This window comes from Eurosta solidaginis, chromosome 4 (genome assembly GCF_040869045.1).
Source record: "Eurosta solidaginis isolate ZX-2024a chromosome 4, ASM4086904v1, whole genome shotgun sequence".
Classification (NCBI taxonomy): domain Eukaryota; kingdom Metazoa; phylum Arthropoda; class Insecta; order Diptera; family Tephritidae; genus Eurosta; species Eurosta solidaginis.
In genome coordinates this window covers 17268341-17293202 of record NC_090322.1, presented here as the reverse complement: position 1 = coordinate 17293202, position 24862 = coordinate 17268341, and the positions used below count along the sequence as shown (strand labels likewise).

At 38.4% G+C, this 24862-nt stretch overlaps 1 protein-coding gene across 1 annotated transcript in view; it reads left to right on the top strand.

The window, feature by feature from the left end:
• LOC137248414 (uncharacterized) overlaps nt 1–24862 on the top strand; it is a 107777-nt gene that overhangs the window by 80795 nt on the left and 2120 nt on the right. Inside the window, exons 18-19 of the mRNA XM_067779353.1 lie at nt 23111–23827; nt 23877–24029. Coding sequence (XP_067635454.1) covers nt 23111–23827; nt 23877–24029 — 870 coding nt within the window. The remainder of the gene's footprint in view (nt 1–23110; nt 23828–23876; nt 24030–24862) is intronic.

Genomic DNA, 24862 nt, shown 5'->3' with positions numbered 1-24862 from the left:
GATTAACTTTTTAATACATGCGGTGGTTCCGTGAAAAACCAACTAAAATTGTTTTGATATAAGCGGTGGATCCGTGAAGAACCAAATTGAGATTTTTTTGAATAAAGCGGTGCGTCCGTGATTACATTTTGAGACTTTTACCAATTAATACTTACAAACTTTTGAGCCATTTTAAAATCAATTCATTTTATAGATTTTTCATACAAGTTTACTGTAGTTTCAATTAGTTCTTCTAATAATTTCTTTAGCGACCTGTAAATCAGTTCCCTTTTTACAAATTTTTTTTCTTTTTTCAAAAACACTTCAGCTTCAAATATAAATTCAACATTCAAACAATTGCTTCATTAATTTCATATGTACAACCTTAGAAGTGGTAAGCAAGTGCAAAAAACTTCAGATTCATAATCCGATTCCGATAAATTAGCCTCAAGCTACGAAAGTTTAACTTCATCTTCGACCGATAAAGTCACCAAACAGGAAAATAAATTATCGTTGTCAGCAGATTTTCCAGGCTTCGAAGATTCTTCCAGTAAAAATTTAACTTCTAATTTTTTTAAATCTTAACGATGCAAATAGTGAAATATTAACTTTAACTTCTTCTACTTTAAAATCAGATCTTAAAGAACCAAATAGTACAAACTTAGTTAACCCTTCTTCTAACGTAAACCCAGATCTTAACGATCCAATTAGTACAAACGTGGCCTCATCTTCTGCTAATTCAGCTCCAGATCTTAACGATGAAATCATGGCAACACCTGAGGAAAAGAGAATTTTTCATCAACACATGTGCTAATTCTATTAGAGAAAACTACAGTGGTGATCCCCTAGCACTTGATTCTTTTATAGACAAAATTGCATTACTTGAACAATTCGCTACTGCAGATTTAACTGATACTTTTATAGCGTTCTTAAAATCAAAATTAGAGGGTAAAGCCCGTGAAGCAATACCAACACAAGTAACTTCAGTCAATGAAATTAAAACAGCTCTACGTAATAGGATCAAACCAGACAACTCGAAAGTTGCAGCAGGGAGAATTGCAGCGTTGCACGTTAACGGTAACAATTATACAGATTTTGCCAAAAATTTTGAAGATTTAGCTGGCTCACTTTAGAGGTCTCTTATTATTGAAGGGATCACTCAAGCAAAAGCTCATGAAATGGCAGTCGAACAAACTGTTAACGTGTGTGGTCTAAATGCAAAATCAAATTTAGTAAAAACCATTTTAGCCTCAACGGCATTTACAGATCCGAAAGACGTGGTAGCAAAATTAATTGTAGAACAAAACAACGAAGTAACTGAACGTCAGGTTCTAGCTTTTCGATCACGTGGTAACAACACATTTAGAAATTCACGTGGTAGTTATCGAGGTTTTTACTCAAACCGCGGCTATACTGGTTATAGAAATAATAACAGTTCATTTTCATACAATAGTAATTATAACGGCAACAATAATCAAAGATATAGGAATTATAATGGAAATAGATACCAGAATAATAACAATAATAATACGCGTTCAAATGCAAATCCTAATTCAAACAATAGTAACAATAGAAGCAACATTTCAAGATCTTCAAACGGTAGAGGTCGAAACGCAAACGTTCGCGCTTTAAACGCCAGCCCACTAAGGAGCGAACACTGAGGGAGGACGAACTAAGCCAGTAAGCGAACTTCCCTCACCAATAGGCGTCTATTGTTTAAATTTAAATTACTCTGACTTCATTGAATTACAACTTAACGAGTCACAAAAATTTTGTTCTTTCCTACTAGACACTCAAGCGGACATTTCTTTAATAAAGATATCATGTTTAGACAGAAATATTTCCTTAAATACAAGCGACATTATTAACATTACCGGTGTCACTTCTAATTCAGTTTCTACTTTAGGTAAAATTACAGCAAATTTAAATTTTTCGAACTTTTCTATTAAACATACTTTACATGTAGTAAATGAAGATTTTAATATTCCATCCGATGGCATACTGGGTAAAGATTTTCTGAAAATTAACAAATTCATTATTAATTATGAAAGAAATAGTATTTCCTTTTGGGTAGGTAATGAAAAAATCGCGATAACAATCCTGCACGGAACAGAAAGCGACAGTTGTATCATTCCACCAAGATGTGAAATATTCAGACTTTTTGATTTAGGAGATTCACCCGAGCCACTTTTCGTGGACTCGCAGGAAATTGAAAAAGGTGTTTTCACAGCTAGGTGCATTGTTATTTCCAGTAACCCAATAATCAAAGTCATTAACACCACGGATGATGCAAAGCATGTGAAGAGAAAAAGTATTCGGACAGAAAAACTTTCAAATTATAATGTTTATAAAATTAACAAGACAGAAACAGAAGACAAACGTACGAAAAAACTAATTTCGATTTAAAAAAATCAAATACCTCAACATGCTCCAAGCAAACTACTTGACCATTGCATAGATTATGCCGACATTTTCGCTCTTGACACGGACAAAATGACTTTAAACAACTTTTACTAGCAAAAATTAAGACTGACAGACAACGAGCCAGTATATGTTAAAAACTATAGATTGACATACTCTCAACGCGAAGAAATAAATCGCCAAGTAAATAAATTGTTAGACAACGATTTGATTGAACCCGGATATTCCAATTACAATAGTCCTTTGATTGTAGTCCCAAAGAAAGATACTAATGGTCAAAAACCTTATCGTATGTGCGTAGATTTTCGCGCAGTAAACAAAAAACTCATTCCTGATAAATTCCCACTAGCTAGAGTTGACGATATTTTAGACAATCTCGGTAGAGCAAAATATTTTTCCACATTAGATCTTTTTTCAGGATTTCATCAAATCCCCTTGCATCCTGACTCTCGTGACATTACGTCTTTCAGCACTGACCGCGACGCATTTAGATGGAAAGTGCTTCCATTCGGTTTAAATATAGCACCAAATTCATTCTCACGAATGATGACAATAGCTTTTTCGGGTATACCACCCAACGTCGCATTTTTGTACGTCGACGATATTATCGTCATAGGTTGTAGTGAAGCACACCACATTAAAAATTTTTCAAAAGTTTTTGATACTTGTAGGTCTTTCAATCTCAAACTTAACCCAAATAAATGCAACTTTTTACGACCGGAAAATACATTTTTAGGTCACAAATGTTCAGCCAAAGGTTTGTTGCCAGACGACTCTAAAATAAACACAATTAAAAAGTACACAAAACCGACTGACAAAGACGCGGTACGACGATTCGTCGCGTTTGCAAACTATTATAGACGGTTTATACCTAATTTTGCGTCTCTGGCAGCGCCTCTAAATCGATTAAGCAGAAAAAGAGTTGAATTTGTATGGGACGTAGGGTGCGAAAGAGCATTTTTATCTTTGAAAGCAGCGTTACATTCACCAAAATTACTGAAATATCCAGATTTTATTAAGCAATTCATTATTACCGTTGATGCTTCCACAACTGGATGTGGCGCTATTTTGAGTCAAGAACAGCAAGGTAGTGATTTACCAATTTGTTTCGCTTCTAAAGCATTTAATAAGGCAGAGCAGAAAAAACTAATTATAGAGTTGGAACTCTAAGCTATTTATTTCGCAATAAAGCAATTTCGACCATATTTGTATGGCACCCATTTCATTGTAAAATCAGACCATAGGCCTCTAGTATACTTATTCAATATGAAAGACCCATCTTCAAAACTTTCAAGAATAAGACTGGAACTATCTGAATGTAACTTTACTATTGTATATATAAAGGGTAAATCAAACGTTTGTGCTGATGCACTATCGCGCATTACAATCGATGAGATTAAGGAATGGAACAAACAAATTTTAGCAGTACAGACAAGATCAATGACAAAAAAGCAAAACGACAATAACCTTCCTAGGAAAACAGACAAAAACGACGAAAAACAAGTTACTTTACATGTCCACGACAAATTTTCATTTAATTTTTCAAAAAAGATTCCACGAATAAGATCTGAAATTACGTACGATAAAAATAATAAAACAACAAATTTAAGAATTTTTGCGCACATTAAACATAAGAAACTCGAGTTACTTAGTTTTGAGCTTGTTAACGAAATAATGACTTTATAGAAATTACTTTCGAGGCTTGAATCAGAAGCCGGCAAACGCAAAATTAAGCAGATTGAATGGCCTAAAAACGATATTTTGTTCGAACATTATACTATTATAAATTTCAAAAATATTGGAAATAAAATTTTAAAATCATTAGAAATTATTTTAACAGATCCAGTGGAGACAGTAACAGATGAAGATACAAAATTAAAACTAATGAAAATTTACCATAATGATCCCATTTCTGGTGGACATTGCTGAATGAAAAGACTACGCAAAACTACGAACAAAATTTTATTGGAAGAACATGACTCGTGATATATCGAAATATATCAAAAATTGTAAAGATTGTCTCTTAAACAAGGTTAAACCTAAAACAAAAGAAAAACTTGTTTTAACACCAACTCCTTTTAACCCATTCGATATACTAGTAATTGACACAATAGGACCCCTACCTGAGTCCAAATATGGTAACAAGTTCGCACTTACCATGATTTGCGATATGACTAAATACCTGGTAACAGTCGCTGTGCCAGACAAATCGGCAAAAACAATCGCTTCAGCAATCTTTGAAGGCTATGCATTTTGAAATACGGCACAATGAATCCCATAAGATCAGATTTAGGTACAGAATTTAAAAATGAATTATTTGAAGAATTAACTAAACTTCTAAATATTGAACATAATTTTTCAACTGCATACCATCACGAAACTGTTGGCACGATTGAACGTAATCATAGAGTTTTTAATGAATACTTACGTGCATATTTAAAAGATACTTTTTCTGATTGGGATGTTTATTTAAAATACTTTACTTTCCTACACAATACTACGAGTAGCACAGTTTTCGACAATCAATTTTCACCTTACGAGTTGCGTCTTTGGGAAAAAGGCACTTTGCCTAATGAATTAACAAAAGGAAAAATTTACCCAATTTATAATGTCGAAAACTACGCCAAAGAAGTTAAGTTTAGGATGCAGAAAATGCACAAAATGGCACAAAATCTAGTAAATAAAAATAAGTTACAAAGTAAAAATCTGTACGATAAAACGGCACGACCTTTAATTGTAAAAACCGAGTAACATTTTATACCAACGTAGAAATCCAAAATTTTCTAATATTTTATTCATAAATAGCAAGAATTGTTAAAAAGCCAAGAATGCATAACAGCTATTAAAACAAAAAAAAAAACAACAATCACTAATGCAATGTAATGTTAACGACAATAAATGTATAGAATAATGTCTATGCATTCCAGTAAATTCATTTTCGTACAAAAGAAAAAAAAATATGCATACAGCCAATAAGGCAGAACAAAGATCTATATTTAAAACCATTTTTTAACATGTACTTTATTTTTCCAATATAAATTTAAGAAAACGAAAATTCATAAACAAACTGTATTATATATAAAGAAAACAGACATAAAACAAAAAAAAAAAAAAACACAAACAACAATGTAATGTTAGATACTAAAAGAAAGTTTACTTAGCCATAAAATTGGTCCGAACTAACGAATTACAAAAAAGGAAGGTGCACCCTAATATTCGTTCGTTCAAAAGAATTGATAACATAAAAAGATGAATGTGACAAATGAAATGTGATCGATCCATTTGCCAAATTCATTCTTTTTTTTAAGGAAGGATGATGTAAGGATAAACTAACTTTCACATCCGTTTAAAATTATATACTCTATGTGCATGTAGCTTTAGTTGCGTTTGACAGGCGTGGGCAGTTGCAACGCGAATGTCAAATGCAGCTGCGGCTCAGGTCACTGACAGAAAATGAATACACATAATAAATTTGCACTTAAGCCGAACGGACGTGTTCTTTTTAATTAAAAGTGATTATCCTTTATATTGCGGGAGTATAAAGTTAAAGCGTGGCGAAGACTACCGCCACGGTAGCACAGTTCTTTTGTAACTAAAAATACATTGGCGACGGTGTGGAGGCGGCGCCCTCCAAGACGGTAACAAAGGAGACGGCCAGGTAACCATCAGCAGCGAGGAGGTAAAATTGAATCTTATATTTAAGGCAACACATGTGGTCGGACATATATCAAATATATATATCCAATAATATGTAGAAATTAAACAAAAGTGGGGATAGGACACCACCATGTGGCACCCCTTGTTTAATTCTTCTTGGTTTTGATGTTTCGTTTCTAAATTGCACCGATGCCTGCCGACCACCCAGATAATTTGCGGTCGACCTTTTAAGACATGCGGGAAGGGTAGACCCTTCCAGGTTTTGCAGTAACGTGCCATGGTTGACCGTATCAAAAGCTTTTGATAGGTCTAGCGCTACGAGTACTGTTCTATGGTGGGGGTTTTGATTTAAACCGCAATTTATGTGGGTGCTGATGGCATTTAGCGCGGTGGTGGTGCTATGGAGTTCTCTGAAGCCATGCTGATGACAGGCTAGCTGCAAATTTGCTTGGAAGAAGGGGAGCAAAATGGCTTCAAGCGTCTTTGCTACTGGCGATAGGAGAGATATTGGACGATACGACTCTCCTATGTTAGCTGGTTTCCCAGGCTTTAGTAGCGGGACCACCTTGGCCATTTTCCATTTTTCGGGTATGACAAAGGTAGAAAGAGACAGGTTGAAGACATGTGCCAAGTATTTGAAACCCTCTTTCCCTAGGCTTTTAAGCATCGGCATGGCTATGCCGTCTGGGCCCACTGCTTTGGGTGGTTTAGCGTTACCAATGGCATCTTCAACTTCTCTGGCGGTGATGGTAATTGGTGACGCGCTGAATTTATGTGTGTGTCTGTTGGCACTCCGTCTATCTTTGTCGACCGTAGAATGCATTACATATTGACGGCAGAAAGCGCTCGCACATTTTTTCGAATCCGACAGCACTTTATCGCCGAAGGCGATGGAAACTTTTTCATTGTGCTTAGACGGATTCGATAGGGACTTTACGGTGGACCAAAGTTTACCCACTCCGGCAGAGAGGTTACAACCTCTTAGGTGCTCCTCCCATTTCGCCCGTTTGTGTTCATCCACAAGCAATCTGATGCGTTGGTTTATATCCCTTATTTGGGGGTCGCCTGGGTCGAGCAGTCCTATAAGGTCACGTTCTCGCTAAATTAGCGGCCTCCGCCGGGAAGTGGGCCGAATTTCGGGAATTCTCCCGGCGGGAATGAAACGTACCGAGGCGGATTCAATGGCCTTGCGGAAAGCACGCTCCCCTTGGCGGGCATCAGTCGGGATAGGGAGGGCAGCAAAGAGGTTGTCTGTAAAAGATTTGTATTTGTCCCACTTTCTTTTTATAAAGTTTATGAAAGTGGTTTTTCTGTAACGATGAAGTCGGCGGTACGTTCGAACGAAATAAGTATAGGCAGGTGGTCGGATGCCAATGTTACCATCGGCTGCCAGTTGACGCAGTTTACGAGTTCTGCGCTCACGACTGAGATATCCGGCGAACTGTGACAGCTTCCTACCATACGTGTGGGGGCGTCTCCGTTTATTGTGCAGAACGTCGTTTCTTCTATTTGATCCGCCAACATCTCACCCCTACTGTCCGCCCGCAAGTTTGAATGCAATAGATCGTGATGGGCATTAAAGTCGCCTAAGATAATGCGACTGTTTCCAGTGAGTAAGGCGCTAATATTAGGGCCGTATCCACTGGGGCAACAGGTGGCAGGAGGGATGTAGATGTTGATGATTTCTAGGTTTGCATCGCCTGACCGGACAGATAGGCCTTGACGTTCTAAGACATTGTCCCTGCGGTCGATGCCAGGATCAAATATATTATATTGCACAGAGTGGTGTATGATAAACGCCAGGCCGCCTCCATTTCCGCTCATGCGATATTTTCTGTGGACATTATACCCAGAGCAGGTTTGCAGTGCAGATCTTACTGTGAGTTGAGTCTCTTGCATCGCAGCAATGCGGATGTTGTGCCGCTTCAAGAAATCGACTATCTCCGTGATCTTCCCAGTTAGTCCATTACAGTTTAACTGCAGAATTCTGAAGTGCATAGGGGAGACGTCGCCACTCTGGGAGTAAGTGACGGTTGACTACGCCTGGGTTGAGGAATGCCAGGACGCAACTCCTGTTGTCGCCCTGGGACTGGGCCTCCCTGGGCAAGCATTGGGGTACCCGGAAGATTCGGGTTTGCGGCCTGGCAACATGGCGCAATGAAACCCGTCGGGGGGTTGCCGTCGCGGAGACCAGAACATCTAGGAAAGTGGCAGGTCCTGCCTTGGGCGGATGTCGCAAACATATATATTCTGTGCTGGACAACGGTGCAAACGGGATTAGGGACTAAGAGTCTGTTTCCCCGACCTACACGATTGCTGCCGGAAAAGAGGGGGGAGAAGACGGGGGCAGGGGCTGATGCTCAGCATTGCTACCGACTCTACTACGGAGATAGTAGTTATGAGTGGTAGCAGCTGTTTGAGTTGGTGGCGCCGCGAGGCGCGAACAGCAGCGGGTACTAGTTGTGGCTTGCTGAGCTGCTGGGCTGCTGGAAAGTAGTGGAAGGGTGGTTACTAAGGCGTAGACTACAGGACGCCCGTGGACGTGACCAGCAAGGAGCCACAAAAGATTTATAAAAGTTACGTGGACGTCGGGTTTTGGGATCAAGCCCAGAACAACCTGTCCTATGCAACCATCCCTTACACGAGACACACTGAACAGAGTATGACCGTCCTAAAAAGATTCTTTTCCGGCAGATGCAGCAAAACCATTTCTCAGGACCGGGGTCAGGAGACGGACCCGGATTGGATTCGATACCTTCCCGGAGCAAGGATATGGACGCAAGGATAGGGATGCAACTAATTAAATGGGGTTACACTGAAATGACAGTCCTTGGTCGGGAAAAATCCCGAGTCGCTCCGGCACATAGAACCGACTGCCTTGGGAAGCGTTTTTTGTTTGTAGTATCTTCTATAAACATTTAGTCAAATAATTTGTTAAAGAAAACCTAGCAAACATTCCGAGTCATAAAGGAATCCAAATTTTTCTTGGTGAGTTGTATCGATGTTGATGATCCTTTGCTGGACGCGGATCCGGTACGCTCCGTTAACAAGCACCATTAAGGTACTAGCCTGACCATCTCGTGAACGATTCTGTATGATCAAATGAAACCTTATAGGCGATCCCGTCCTCCCACCCCCCTAGATCCATGAGGAACTTGGGGTCACCAGAGCCTCGACTGTTAAAGATACAGGATTCGCCACGGGTAGGTGGGGCTGTAAATAGGGTTGGAGACTGCGTATTAGCGGTTGACTCCTGTTGTAAATTGTTACGTTTTTTATAAGCCCGGCCGAATCCCGCCAATGCAGAAAGGTGCTCTGCGAAAATATATGAATCCCATGCCTGGTTTCAGAGAGCGCCACGTGAATGTCTTTTGATAGGCATCATTTCTCCTGATATTTTTGGAAGTGTATTAGCAGTTAAGGCGGCCACCGTGGTGTTATTGTAGCGTGCTCCGCCTGTCACACCGTATGCCCTGGGTTCGCACCCCGGGCAAAGCAATATCAAAATTTTAGAAATAAGGTTTTTCAATTAGAAGAAACATTTTTCTAAGCGGGGTTGCCCCTCGGCAGTGTTTGGCAAGCGGTCCGAGTGTATTTCTGCCATGAAAAGCTCTCAGTGAAAACTCATCTGGCTGCAGATGCCGTTCGGATTCGGCATAAAATATGTAGGTCCCGTCCGGCCAATTTGTAGGGAAAATCAGAGAGGAGCACGACGCAAATTGGAAGAAAAGCTCGGCCTTAGATCTCTTCGGAGGTTATCGCGCCTTACATTTATTTTTATTTTATTTTTTATTTATTAGCAGTTAACCCCTGTTGTTGTGTTAACAATGCTTCGCCTCATTCAATGGGCACGACGACTCACAAGTTGTCCTCTAGCAAGTCTCAGGAAACTGACAATTTCAACAGGGGGGGCCATAGCGAGATTGATGTTAGAGGCGTAGGTTCCATATTACAATTGATGTTGGTGGACACGTCGAATGCAGGACATTCATGACGTATGTCGCGGTTGATTCTGGACAAGTAAGAGTTTAACCTGTTACAGTATCCAGAACGAAGTTGGGTCTACCTTGGTAGTGTGCAACAAAGAAAGCAAAAAGTCGACCCCTGTTGTAAATTATTACCGAGTTTTGAGTTCGTTTCATAGAAAACAAGTGAATACAAGGCAGGTACACTTTTATATGTTTGAATGCAAGAGTGGCAGAATATAGGCCTTGTACGGTTGGACCGAAATCACCATTATATCTTACTTGCAATCGTTAATGTAGCATTATTGTTATTTGCATCCCAATATATTACAAATAAGCAAAAAAATTGCATAACTACTATTAAAATATTTTTTAACTTACGCGCGCAAGCAACGCAGCTCCTGGACTATGATTCATCGCAAAGCTTGGCAATGCATAGTTTCAGCACTTTTAATTTAATAAATTTCTTTCGCCTATGTTGTTGCATTATATTCACAATTTTAAAATTTCACACACAATAAAAGTCATTGTAAACCTTCACAAAAGCTCTTTACAAATGGTTTAAATTTCAGTTGGATATTCACTTCCTTTTACTCGGCCGTCGTTTTTTCCAGTGATGGTAAGAAACAAAGCGCAAAAAATAGATATTTGATAACAACTTCAATGATATCGATGTTTAACTTAAGCTAGGGACACATACATCTGCGTCATGAGTGGCAATGTTGATCAAACAGGCAAACAAAAAACAAATCGCGCCGATTGCATGCAAATAATAATTAGTTGACTGGAAAAAGATTGTCAGCAAAGATGATAAAGTTCAATTCTACAATAAATCGTCAATAGATAATCTACGTGTTTACATATGTTCCATCCCTGGAAACTAGATTATTTTCTGTAAAATTTTCACGTTCCACTTTTATTTTGTGCTTCCAATTATAAATTGCATTCTAGAGGTAAAACTTTTTCTATGAAAAGAATACCCATTTTAAAAATTTGAGGGGAGGGAAAAATTTATATGGGAAATCTAGATAAAGTTAACGATTGGGAGTTAAGTATGAAAATGAAGATAGCCTCGGTATGTGGTAACTAGCTCGTATGATAAAGAGGGCTACCAAAATACCAGATTTCAAGCAAATCAAACTGTGAATAAAATTTGTTGGAATATACCGGTTCTTGGTCCACTTTTCCGAAAAGAGTATCGTAAATACTAATAAAAGCAAAGGGCTACCTAGTATGTACCAAATTTCAGAAAAATCCAACAGTGAATAGAATTTGATCGAATAGATCAGTCCCTTGTCCTCTTCCCGGAAAGAAACTTCACAAGAACATTCTCTGGGTTCGCAAAATAAATACGATTTGTTATAAAAGATCAGACCCTAGTTCACTTTCCGAAAAGAAAGGAAGCACCCCTAAACTAAATTAACTGTTTTAAGTGGAATAGATCGGCTCCTAGTTCACTTCCCGGAACAAAAAAATCCTCAAATATTATCTTTGGTACCCCCAAGAATCCCGCTCATAAATAAGATTTTTTGGAAAAAATCGGTCACTGTACCACTTCAAATAATGAGCTGGCACGGAAGGACCCTCATAAAAAATTTCAAGCAAATACTATTTTATTTAGAATTGGTCAGCCCCGGTCCAATTCCCGGAATGAAAAGTTTCTGGTATATTTTCTGTACTGAGTTTCAAGCGCGAATTCCATCATAAAAAGAATTTTTTGGAATAGGTTCGTCTCTGGTCCACTTCCCGGAAAGAAAAGGGCAATTCTTTACTTTAGCTCGCAACTGTTAAAAGTCGAACAAAAATATCAGGGGAGATGTAAAATGACGCGTTTTGATCCCATGACCACGAATCCGAAAATAGAAATTAAAAATTTTATTGCTGTCAAAAGATATTTCCAAAACACCGAAAAATGGCCCAGGTCCGCTCCGAAACCGGGGGTAGGATCCACGGAATTTTGGGCAGAACACCTTCTGCATTGGTGGCCTTAGGCCGCGCTTATAAAAAATTACCCTGTGTGGGTCCAACACCGGTTTGGAGACCAAAAACCAAAACTATATCCGCGCAAAACACTTATGTTCACAATTTTTTTGCAGGTACAACAAAATCATCACAATTACACCAACCACATGAAATTTTTCAATTTTGTTTGCAAATATCTCGGAAACGAAATAAAATTTTGAATTTCCGCGATTCGTGATCCTGGGTCCAGAGCACGTCTTTTGACACCTCTCCCGATATTTTTGGTCGAGTTTTGAATCAGTTTGATTTAAACACGCTATAAGTGAAGCATAATTGTTATTTTACTACTCCCAAAGTAGTCTAAATAAAGCCCATTTTGCTTGATATTGGAGTTATTTATTCGACAGCTCAGCGATTCGAACGTAAGCAGAAGGTGCATAATTATCAGGAGTTTCCCAAAATTCGTTACAATATATATGAAGCCACAAAACACTATTTTAATTTCTTTAAATTTAGGTACTGTTGTATAATTCAAAAATTTATTTGTTTACTTTCCGCGAACACAGTTCTTAATAGTACTATAAAATGAAAAAGGAAAACAGACTGTTATGGTAACGCATTTTCGGTGGAAGCAGTAAGGAAGGCGGTCGGCATGATGTGGTGGTGCACAATGGCTAGTCATTGTCGGCTGGGGCGGGTCCTTGCCAACCTTACTGTTCCTGCGCCATAATCAGAAAAAAGTCATATCATGCCTATCAAACTAGCAGCTGTCAAATTCAAAAAAAACCGACAGAAGCGCAGAGACTGACTCAAAACGCTTATAAATTCAAATGAAACGACATCCGGTCGAACCGGATGCCACGGACAGACCGTTAAATTCAAAACTTAAAAATTCAAAAAAACTAACGGAAAAAAAATTACCGAACCGGACATGGCCGGTTACTAACGCTGAAATTCAAAAAAAAACGCTGAAAAATTAAAATACAAAAAGGAAAAGGGCCGAATATATATAGGGGGCGCCGCGGGTGTTGTTGCGACGACCGGTGCTATGTCCCACCCTCAAAATCCATGGCCACCGACGCACCTAAAATTTCGGTGTCCCCTTACCTGTATACCCTACGACGAGGAGCACGACGCAAATTGGAAGAAAAGCTCGGCCTTAGATCTCTTCGGAGGTTATCGCGCCTTACATTTATTTTTATTTTATTTTTTATTTATTAGCAGTTAACCCCTGTTGTTGTGTTAACAATGCTTCGCCTCATTCAATGGGCACGACGACTCACAAGTTGTCCTCTAGCAAGTCTCAGGAAACTGACAATTTCAACAGGGGGGGCCATAGCGAGATTGATGTTAGAGGCGTAGGTTCCATATTACAATTGATGTTGGTGGACACGTCGAATGCAGGACATTCATGACGTATGTCGCGGTTGATTCTGCACAAGTAAGAGTTTAACCTGTTACAGTATCCAGAACGAAGTTGGGTCTACCTTGGTAGTGTGCAACAAAGAAAGCAAGAAGTCGACCCCTGTTGTAAATTATTACCGAGTTTTGAGTTCGTTTCATAGAAAACAAGTGAATACAAGGCAGGTACACTTTTATATGTTTGAATGCAAGAGTGGCAGAATATAGGCCTTGTACGGTTGGACCGAAATCACCATTATATCTTACTTGCAATCGTTAATGTAGCATTATTGTTATTTGCATCCCAATATATTACAAATAAGCAAAAAAATTGCATAACTACTATTAAAATATTTTTTAACTTACGCGCGCAAGCAACGCAGCTCCTGGACTATGATTCATCGCAAAGCTTGGCAATGCATAGTTTCAGCACTTTTAATTTAATAAATTTCTTTCGCCTATGTTGTTGCATTATATTCACAATTTTAAAATTTCACACACAATAAAAGTCATTGTAAACCTTCACAAAAGCTCTTTACAAATGGTTTAAATTTCAGTTGGATATTCACTTCCTTTTACTCGGCCGTCGTTTTTTCCAGTGATGGTAAGAAACAAAGCGCAAAAAATAGATATTTGATAACAACTTCAATGATATCGATGTTTAACTTAAGCTAGGGACACATACATCTGCGTCATGAGTGGCAATGTTGATCAAACAGGCAAACAAAAAACAAATCGCGCCGATTGCATGCAAATAATAATTAGTTGACTGGAAAAAGATTGTCAGCAAAGATGATAAAGTTCAATTCTACAATAAATCGTCAATAGATAATCTACGTGTTTACATATGTTCCATCCCTGGAAACTAGATTATTTTCTGTCAAATTTTCACGTTCCACTTTTATTTTGTGCTTCCAATTATAAATTGCATTCTAGAGGTAAAACTTTTTCTATGAAAAGAATACCCATTTTAAAAATTTGAGGGGAGGGAAAAATTTATATGGGAAATCTAGATAAAGTTAACGATTGGGAGTTAAGTATGAAAATGAAGATAGCCTCGGTATGTGGTAACTAGCTCGTATGATAAAGAGGGCTACCAAAATACCAGATTTCAAGCAAATCAAACTGTGAATAAAATTTGTTGGAATATACCGGTTCTTGGTCCACTTTTCCGAAAAGAGTATCGTAAATACTAATAAAAGCAAAGGGCTACCTAGTATGTACCAAATTTCAGAAAAATCCAACAGTGAATAGAATTTGATCGAATAGATCAGTCCCTTGTCCTCTTCCCGGAAAGAAACTTCACAAGAACATTCTCTGGGTTCGCAAAATAAATATGATTTGTTATAAAAGATCAGACCCTAGTTCACTTTCCGAAAAGAAAGGAAGCACCCCTAAACTAAATTAACTGTTTTAAGTGGAATAGATCGGCTCCTAGTTCACTTCCCGGAACAAAAAAATCCTCAAATATTATCTTTGGTACCCCCAAGAATCCCGCTCATAAATAAGATTTTTTGGAAAAAATCGGTCACTGTACCACTTCAAATAATGAGCTGGCACGGAAGGACCCTCATAAAAAATTTCAAGCAAATACTATTTTATTTAGAATTGGTCAGCCCCGGTCCAATTCCCGGAATGAAAAGTTTCTGGTATATTTTCTGTACTGAGTTTCAAGCGCGAATTCCATCATAAAAAGAATTTTTTGGAATAGGTTCGTCTCTGGTCCACTTCCCGGAAAGAAAAGGGCAATTCTTTACTTTAGCTCGCAACTGTTAAAAGTCGAACAAAAATATCAGGGGAGATGTAAAATGACGCGTTTTGATCCCATGACCACGAATCCGAAAATAGAAATTAAAAATTTTATTGCTGTCAAAAGATATTTCCAAAACACCGAAAAATGGCCCAGGTCCGCTCCGAAACCGGGGGTAGGATCCACGGAATTTTTGCGCAGAACACCTTCTGCATTGGTGGCCTTAGGCCGCGCTTATAAAAAATTACCCTGTGTGGGTCCAACACCGGTTTGGAGACCAAAAACCAAAACTATATCCGCGCAAAACACTTATGTTCACAATTTTTTTGCAGGTACAACAAAATCATCACAATTACACGAACCACATGAAATTTTTCAATTTTGTTTGCAAATATCTCGGAAACGAAATAAAATTTTGAATTTCCGCGATTCGTGATCCTGGGTCCAGAGCACGTCTTTTGACACCTCTCCCGATATTTTTGGTCGAGTTTTGAATCAGTTTGATTTAAACACGCTATAAGTGAAGCATAATTGTTATTTTACTACTCCCAAAGTAGTCTAAATAAAGCCCATTTTGCTTGATATTGGAGTTATTTATTCGACAGCTCAGCGATTCGAACGTAAGCAGAAGGTGCATAATTATCAGGAGTTTCCCAAAATTCGTTACAATATATATGAAGCCACAAAACACTATTTTAATTTCTTTAAATTTAGGTACTGTTGTATAATTCAAAAATTTATTTGTTTACTTTCCGCGAACACAGTTCTTAATAGTACTATAAAATGAAAAAGGAAAGCAGACTGTTATGGTAACGCATTTTCGGTGGAAGCAGTAAGGAAGGCGGTCGGCATGATGTGGTGGTGCACAATGGCTAGTCATTGTTGGCTGGGGCGGGTCCTTGCCAACCTTACTGTTCCTGCGCCATAATCAGAAAAAAGTCATATCATGCCTATCAAACTAGCAGCTGTCAAATTCAAAAAAAACCGACAGAAGCGCAGAGACTGACTCAAAACGCTTATAAATTCAAATGAAACGACATCCGGTCGAACCGGATGCCACGGACAGACCGTTAAATTCAAAACTTAAAAATTCAAAAAAACTAACGGAAAAAAAATTACCGAACCGGACATGGCCGGTTACTAACGCTGAAATTAAAAAAAAAACGCTGAAAAATTAAAATACAAAAAGGAAAAGGGCCGAATATATATAGGGGGCGCCGCGGGTGTTGTTGCGACGACCGGTGCTATGTCCCACCCTCAAAATCCATGGCCACCGACGCACCTAAAATTTCGGTGTCCCCTTACCTGTATACCCTACGTGCCTTCTAAATAAAAAAGAACGCCAGCATTCCAATTACTACAATGTTTTTTATTGACAATTCATTATATAACCAAAAAAAAAACTGAATTAATACTAGGCAAAACTCGAGAGATTACAGCTAACTAATGTTAAATTTTCCAAAATCACGATCAAAAGAGACGTAGGCTTGCTTATCATTGAAATTTAATTTGGCTTTTATACCTTAATTGTATCTCCTGTTAATGGGGATAATAGAAGAAAACTGAGTCTGTTTGGATGTTGATTTTGTAAGATAATATTCCTTACAAATGTTCTGATACAAAACCTAGATACATTAATTCCAGGAGTTAGGTACTCAGACGTTACATACATCAATTTCGCAATTCAGATTGATAGAACGAAAACTGAGGTCATCTTGATACAACTGTGATCATGCTAGTTCGAAAGTTTGTTTTTAAAATAGTAGTCTGAAGACAGTTGACTTGAAGTCGAAAATAACAGATCCTGTCGCTTCAATTGCTGCACGATTGGTCTACATCGGTCAATTTCAAAATCGACTAAATTCTCCCTTTGGTTCCCTTTTTCTTTTGAACTTGGTGTAAAAGCGTTTAAATGTTACTGCCAATGGGATTTGGGAAGTTTGTTGCTAACTGGTTGGAGCGAAAAAAAAACTTTCTAGAACATTGATCAAAGTTACATCAATTGGCCGACTACTTATAATTTCCTCACCTACTATACAAATTTACCTATCACTATTACATTGTATATCTGTGTTGCTACTGTCCTGCACAACACTGTAGGTGCTTGTGACCCTTGCACTTATCTAGAATCTGGCCGAAATACCTAGTCCAAAAAAAATTTATTGGTTGCTAAGTTAGAAGAAGGCCCTAGATGTAAACAGTAAGAGGGGGAGGGGTAAATTTAAGAAAAAATTGTGGTATTTTATTTTAGTTTGTTTTACTGTAGTTTATTTTATTTATTCGGTTTTATTTGAGTTTTATTTCTTTTCTTTATTTTATTTATGTTAGGTTATTTTCTTTTAGTCTATTTTATTTCAATTAATTTATTTTAGTTTAGGTAACTTTATTTTAATTTAGTATTAATTTTTGTTTAATTTTACCATTACTTTCATTTGAACGTATTTCCCCCCTTTTTTTCTTTTCCCAGCTATAACCATTTCCTTGCCTGATTTCAATAATTTATATTTTTATCAAAGTTTTTATGTTAATTTAGCAAAATTTCGCAAACGGTAAGAACCTGTATGCACCTACAAATTCATTCTTCTCTAGAGTACCTATTCATCCATGATTTAAACTAATATTTATGTATGCTTATCTATGTAGCAGGCAGTGCGTCAATCGCGCAGACCTATTTATACGGTTCACTAGATAACTTAATAACCAAGTTAACGTTTATAACGCACATAGTGTATAGTTTAAATTTTTTTTCTTTTGTAATATTTTTTTTTTTCGTATTCGTAGTAAATATATTCAAGTAAAACGTAAACTTTTAAATCCATAGTAAATCATACTCATTAAAGAAATTGTTTTACATATTTAAGTAAAACGTAAACTTGTAAATCTATAGTAAATCATACTCATTAAAGAAATTGTTTTACATATTTAACAGTCGGTGCTGGTATTGTTTTGTTTTTTTTTTTTTCTTCTTGCTTCTAAATTAATTAAACTTCTTTAACTTTGCTTTACGTTACGTTTACATTTTTAAGCTGGAGACATTGGTGTTTTATCGGTAACCGTATCGGTAACCTTTTAACAGCTGATTCGACCAACCTTATGAGAATCAATGCAATCGATTATTGGTGCCGCTAAGGTCGTAACCGTATCGTAGCCCACCAATTGGGTTTTAGTTTACCGTCGTAACGATAAACAGCTGATTACGTTAGGGATACGGATACAGCGATACGACATACGGCACCAATGACTCCAGCTTTAACTTTGCAACAAGTGGATGCTGCTTGCTCCCTTTAATTTAGGTATATGTATGTATGTGTTACGTGTTAAGATTTTATACTAGTGTTGTAGCCTTAAGTTTGAATATGTTTGTAAATTTATAACTATATGTTGTTGCAGTCAAAAATGAAAGAAAAAGGTTGAGAGTACAAATACGTATATTTTGTCAGTATCGGAACGAACTCACCGCTTTAACCGCAGATATTTGTTGTCGTAATCGAGATGGCAGCAGGCCTATGGTCGCGGCCCTGCGGTTGTTGTTGTAGCTGGTATTGTTGTAGCTGGCATGGTCGTAGCTGATATTGTTGCGGCTGGTATTGTTGTCGGTGGTGCCGCCTGTTGTTGCTGTTGACAGTAGTGGCGGCAGGCCTAGGTTCTACGGCCTTGCTACGTACGTTGCAACTGGTGGTGGTGGTACATCTGGTGGTTGTTGCGCTCGTGGTTGGCGCTATTGAAGGGGTTGGGGGATGTACTACCGAGAGTGATGCTCGTGGTAATAATGGGCGCTGTTGGTGGTGGTTGGCGCGTTGAAATGGTTGTGGTTGTCCTGACGATGGTGATGCTCGTGGTAATAATGGGCGCAGTTGGTGGTGGTTGGCGCACTGAAATGGTTGTGGTTGTTCTGACGATGGTGATGTTCGTGGTAATAATGGGCGCCGTTGGTGGTGGTTGGCGCGTTGAAATCGTTGTGGTTGCTGGTGGTTGTGGCAAGTATGCGCGTTATCAAAAATGATTGCGTCGCGTTGATTTTGATAGTGAACGGAAGGGTTGGTTCTACGCCCCAGATCCCAATTGACACCTACTGTTTTCTGGCGATGTATAGATTTAGGGCGTTTGGGTATCAGGCATGGCGCGACGGGGACGAAGCTTGATAGGTCTAATGCCTCAATATAATGTACGAATTCTTATCAAAATCGGTTCGCAGGTCCAGGTTGCCGATTAAAATCATTTAAGTGATCCTCAAAAATATCTTCTGCGTATGGTAACCCTTGCCCAGCTTTTGCAAAATGCCTTTACCAACTTGTAGCCAAATAAGTGAACCACGCAAGAATTGGAAAACGGTAGTGCCTGCGTTGTTTTATTAGCCGTAGCAAAATGTGTGAATCAATATGAAATAGAAAAAGAAATGTAGTGCCTGCGCTGTTTCGTCAGCTTCTAGCAAGAATAGTGAGTCACATATGAAATTGAAAAATTGTAGTGCATGCGATGCCTTATCCGCTTGTAACAAAATGTGTGAATCAATATGGAATGGAAAAATTGTAGTTGCACATCACTTGTTTGTGCTGTCACCATAACCATGGAAGCGCACCATCCATGTCTTGGTCAAATCCACCACTTATTCGTGAAATTATTTTAGCATTCTCAGCATAATCTTTCTATGTGTTAGATTGCTGTTTCCAATGCCACTTACACGCAAGAAAAATTTAGCTTGACCACTTGCACCTTATTTAAATTTTTTAATTTATTTTGTTGACTCAGCTTTGGTAGTACCGGGAAGAAAAAACCCCAACCTCTCTCGAGTCGAATCCAGCAGAAAAATAAAAAAACCCAAGCCCGCTTCCGTACCCTACAAGAATACTGACTATCATATGACTATCATCTGATTGTCAGCAATGTCAACCTAACGATCAGCGCCTCGTACAAACTTTCTATCACAAACTTAAGGGGACTTGCGCAAATGTGATGTAAACAACTGTGTACGTGTGAGTTTTTGTCTCCTTCTTATACACCAACGTCGCCTACTGATTAAGTATATAGCCGTACTGCTCACTCTCATTCATTTTCCTGGATCAGTGCTGACACTCTAACTATCAAAAAGTGTCATAAATGATAGTTTACTGTAGATATCAGGTTTGACTGTTATACTATCATAAATGACCATTGTTATATTCCGCCAAAAATGAAACAATGCTTTTTGCTCTTTATTTACTTTATTTCATTACGTTTTTAATTTTGTACGTGATAAAAGCATACGTGTTTCTTATTTGTGTAAAATAAATAGTTTTATAAGAATTCGAGTTCAGAATGTTCAATTTAAATTCAGAATATAACAAACCAACAGAAGAGCGCTTTCCTCATGCGGAAACACGTTTAAAAATCAATCACCACTAACCACTATTATTTTTCGCGTATCAACTTTTTGAGTGCGCCCCACACATTCCGACAGCTTTTGGTATTTTTTAATATTATTTTAGATTTTTTTTCTTTTAGCATGGAGCTTTGAAATGCTCTCTTTTTCATTTTTTAAATTTATTTTTTATATGGTTTTCGTCGGTTGAAAATGGCGGAATTTAAAAAATAACAAAACAACCGTGATAATCATTTGATTGTCATATGACAGTCAGTAGTGACAACATGATTAAATCGGATAAACTGTTCTCGCCTACATAAAATTCCGTTGAGAATTATGTATCTGTCTCACATGCATAATGGTATCTGCTGTATGTTCTTTTGTTCTGTACCAGGTGTCCGAAGCTTACCCAGTTTGAGTTCTTTTTCATAATTATAGGCTGTCGTTGGGTACATGCGGACATGCGTGAGCGAACAAGGGAACATACATAAATTTGAGTATCAATGTTTACGTCATCGCAGGATCAGCATTGTCAATTACAAGTGTGAGTGGATTAGTAAAACTATCAGCGTTTCTTGTAGGGTATATGGTTCCGCTATCTATCCCACCGATCAATCGATACTTCGATGTTTTTATCGATTCGTTCAACCCACGTGTTGGCTCATGTCCCTGTCACGCATACCATGTTCCGATTTTAAAGTCGTCGTGTTGATGATAGGCGTATGGGATTTAGGGGAAACAACTTTTGTGTCGTGAGAGAATATTGACTACCAAGGTGTTCATTGTGTTTTAGTTTTGCCATCTCTTTGTGACAATCTTTGTACCAGTGAAAATACAAAAAAAAAAAACACAAAACCAGCTGATGAGATGAATCACCTAGCTAAGTGTTGAACCACCCCAAGCAACCATGAGTGAGGGTGAATCCTAGCCCTTTTCCTATCCTCCGCCAACTGGTACGTTCCAATGGTGACTCTCCCAAGTGGACTATAACAAGACCTTTCTCATTTAACTCCGTGTATATATTTCACAGAAGAACTGAAAAATGTTCGCCTCGGCGCACACATGGCAGTCGCTGAAGTTTTGATAGTGCTTGCCTCGTCGTCGACCGAGTTGTTCTCGATGTCCAGGCTATTGAGCCATATGTTATCATAGGTTTTACTATCATGGTATACATCCATCTTAGTACATGTGGGATACAGCCCCATGATTTGCCTGCTAGACGTTTGCAAACCATGATAGACTTCGTAGCCCTAGGTTTCATGGAGTCGAAGTGTTGTCTCCAGAGGAGCTTGGTGTCAAAGATGGCCCCCAAGTGTTTCACATCGCTTCCATATTATAATGATACGCCATCTATTGTTATTGCTATCAGGGCTGGTAGGCCCCTTCTTCTGGTGAAGGGGATGATGGTCGTCTTAAATGGGTTGATGTTAAGCCCCATACTGGCGCACCGTTCCCTTGTATTGTTCAATGCTCTCTGTTTTATGTCACAGAGCGTACTCTCGAATTTACCCCTTGCAATTATGACGATGTCGTCAGCATATCCTTGGCATCTTATGCCACTGTTTGATAGCTTTTGCAGGAGTTCATCCACTGGGTGACAGGACACCTTTTTGGGGGCCTCGTGGTATTGGTCTTAACGGCGCTGTTGCCTCCATGGGGTTCAGCGATTCTTGTACGGAGTAGATTGTCAATATATCTCTGGATCGGCATCTGAATTCCTCTTCTCTGCAGTGTTATATTTACGCTTTCGTGAGATGTGTTGTCAAAGGCACCCTCGATATCAAGGAGCGCAAAGCACTGTTTCCTCTGCTTTGAAGGCGCTCTGTATTTCAGATGTTAATTGGTACAGAGCAGTGTCCCTGGACCTACCCGCTCTGTAGGCGTGCTGGCTATGATGTAGGGGCCAGCACGTGATACCGAGCAACGGGAATTGATTATTAGTGCTGTCGGAATGGACGTGATTTCAAGCAGCTGATGTATATTTAACATACAAAAAGTAGGACTGCGAAGTGTGGAAGTTTCGAATAAGAGGTTCGTGCATTTCAAAATTCGACCTGTATGTGCTTATATGAAGCGGTTGAAAATGTCTAGATGGTCTAAAGAGAACATTAAATTTTTATCAAAAATTATGAAAGGTAGTATCAAAAGGCGAAATTCGACCTCCGTTTTTAGAATCTGAGAGCGGAAACTTCCGTCGAAAGATATTAACAAAAAAACAGAAAATTACCCCGAAATCGGGGGCTCTATTTATAGATTTTTTTTTTGCAGAGAACACCTTGGGTGGAGCTAACACTGGAGTGTGTACAATAAATCTGGAAAAATACAACCACATGAAAATCCAATCTTTTTGCTTAAATATTTTGACAGAAATAAAATTTTAGATAAAAATTAGATGGTGCACTGTCGTGTAAAACGTTACCAACACTTTGAGCGAAAAGCTGTTTTCTTCGTCACAGACTATCGATTAGGACTACAAACATCGACAACGCCAAAAAATTGAACATATCGACAGCCTAACGATATTTTATCCAGCTCTAGGCTGATTAAATACAGCTTTTTTCATACTGAATTCAAAGCGCTCCGTATAAGTGCACGCATCTTCTGATACCTGGAAAGATCTCATTAATATATATAAAACGTGAATAGTGATAAGGGGAATAAAATGGATACAAGGGACCAATATCTCGATTGTCTATGTCGGACTTGTATGAATGAAGTTGATGTGTTTTCATACGGTGGTAGCGCTAAATCACAGCAATGGCAATCTGTCTTTGACACAATTGAGGTATGTGGAGCTTTGCAGATCGCTGAATTGTTATCCAGCACAGTACCGCAAATACTGGAAGTTCAGCTGAGTGACGAGCTACCAAAAAAGATTTGTTTTAAATGCCTGCATCAATTGATAGCATCATATCGGTTCCAACAAATGTGTGTACATTCCGATGAACAGATCCGTGAATTGGTTTCGGAAAAACGCAAGGATTTGGAAATGTCGATGATGAAGGCAGCAGTAAAAATGGAAACCAACTACGCAGATTCATACCCAATGGAGAATTTTAACGCCAGCACTTTTCGGAGTTTACCACATCCTTCAATGCGAGAACCATTTACGGTCACAGAACAGGTATGTAAGTTTGAATCAGTACAATCAAATGCTCCTTACCATTTACATATGATGGACGAGTTCGTCGAAAGTTCGCAAAACGATTTGAGCTCATTAATTAAAAATGAGCCAATTGAAGATGATGATCCCAACATTGGGTGTAGCGACAATAACACAATGCATTCAACAATTTCTGTCAAAGGTGAAATATTGGCTATTGATTCCGAAGAGCCGGAAAAAAGTTTGACGTAAGAATTGCGTTTTAGTATAACCAGTTTATAAATTTATTTACATCAGTATTTACAGTTCGTCTCAACATAATTGTCATTTATGCACTAAGTCCTTTAAAGAGCTTAGATATTTAAAAAAACATTTAAAGCGTCATAAAGCGAAGGAAGGGGAGCGGCCTTACTCCTGCTCAGAGTGTGGGAAATCGTTTTTAACACAATGGTAAACAGAAACATACGTTTATGTATACATATTCATGCTTCCATACATACATATTTGGATATACTTACCCACATCCATATAAATTCGTCAGGGACAACCCGTTGTTGATTTCGCTGTATTGGCGACTTAGTTCGGGGTAGTGCACTAAATTTTGATTACACTTCACTTTCATTAGCATTACACTAGCCGTGTTTTTTATACACGCGTATACGTTTACGTTTGCGCGTGAAAAAAACGCCTATCCTCTATTAGATAATGCTTAGGAGACCAATCTAGCGGCAGTGGTTAAATAACTAGCTACAGCCACAGGGTGTACCGAAAAGCGGAGACACAACCCTCTGATGGCCATAGGGTATAACATATAGCTAGATCAGTTGCGATGAATTGTGGACACACATAGAATAAGTGTAGAGGGTAAAACAAAACAAACTGATATTTCAGCTACATCTGGGTATAATGCGAATTGAAATTTAGTAGTACACATTTTATGCGCAGCAATTTCAGAGGTGTATTTAAAGTTTGACGCTTAGCAGTCCATATAAAGTTTAAGCGTATACACGTTTACGTGTAAAAAAACACGGCTACTATATTGGAAAAATTTTAGTGCGCACTTTTTTTTTTTGCAGCTTAGTGATAGTGCTACATTTCTCCACTACGACAATCTGAGTGAAAAACAAAAAATATTATTGGAAGTAGTTTTTTATGCCTCGACTCAAAGGAGTGCAGAAAAAAATTAAGCTGAAGCTGAAAATATTTTCACTAGCAGGGTCCGTATCGCGTTATAGGAATAGCTTGATAGATTCATATTTATCATTTGAGTGAAATCGATGCGT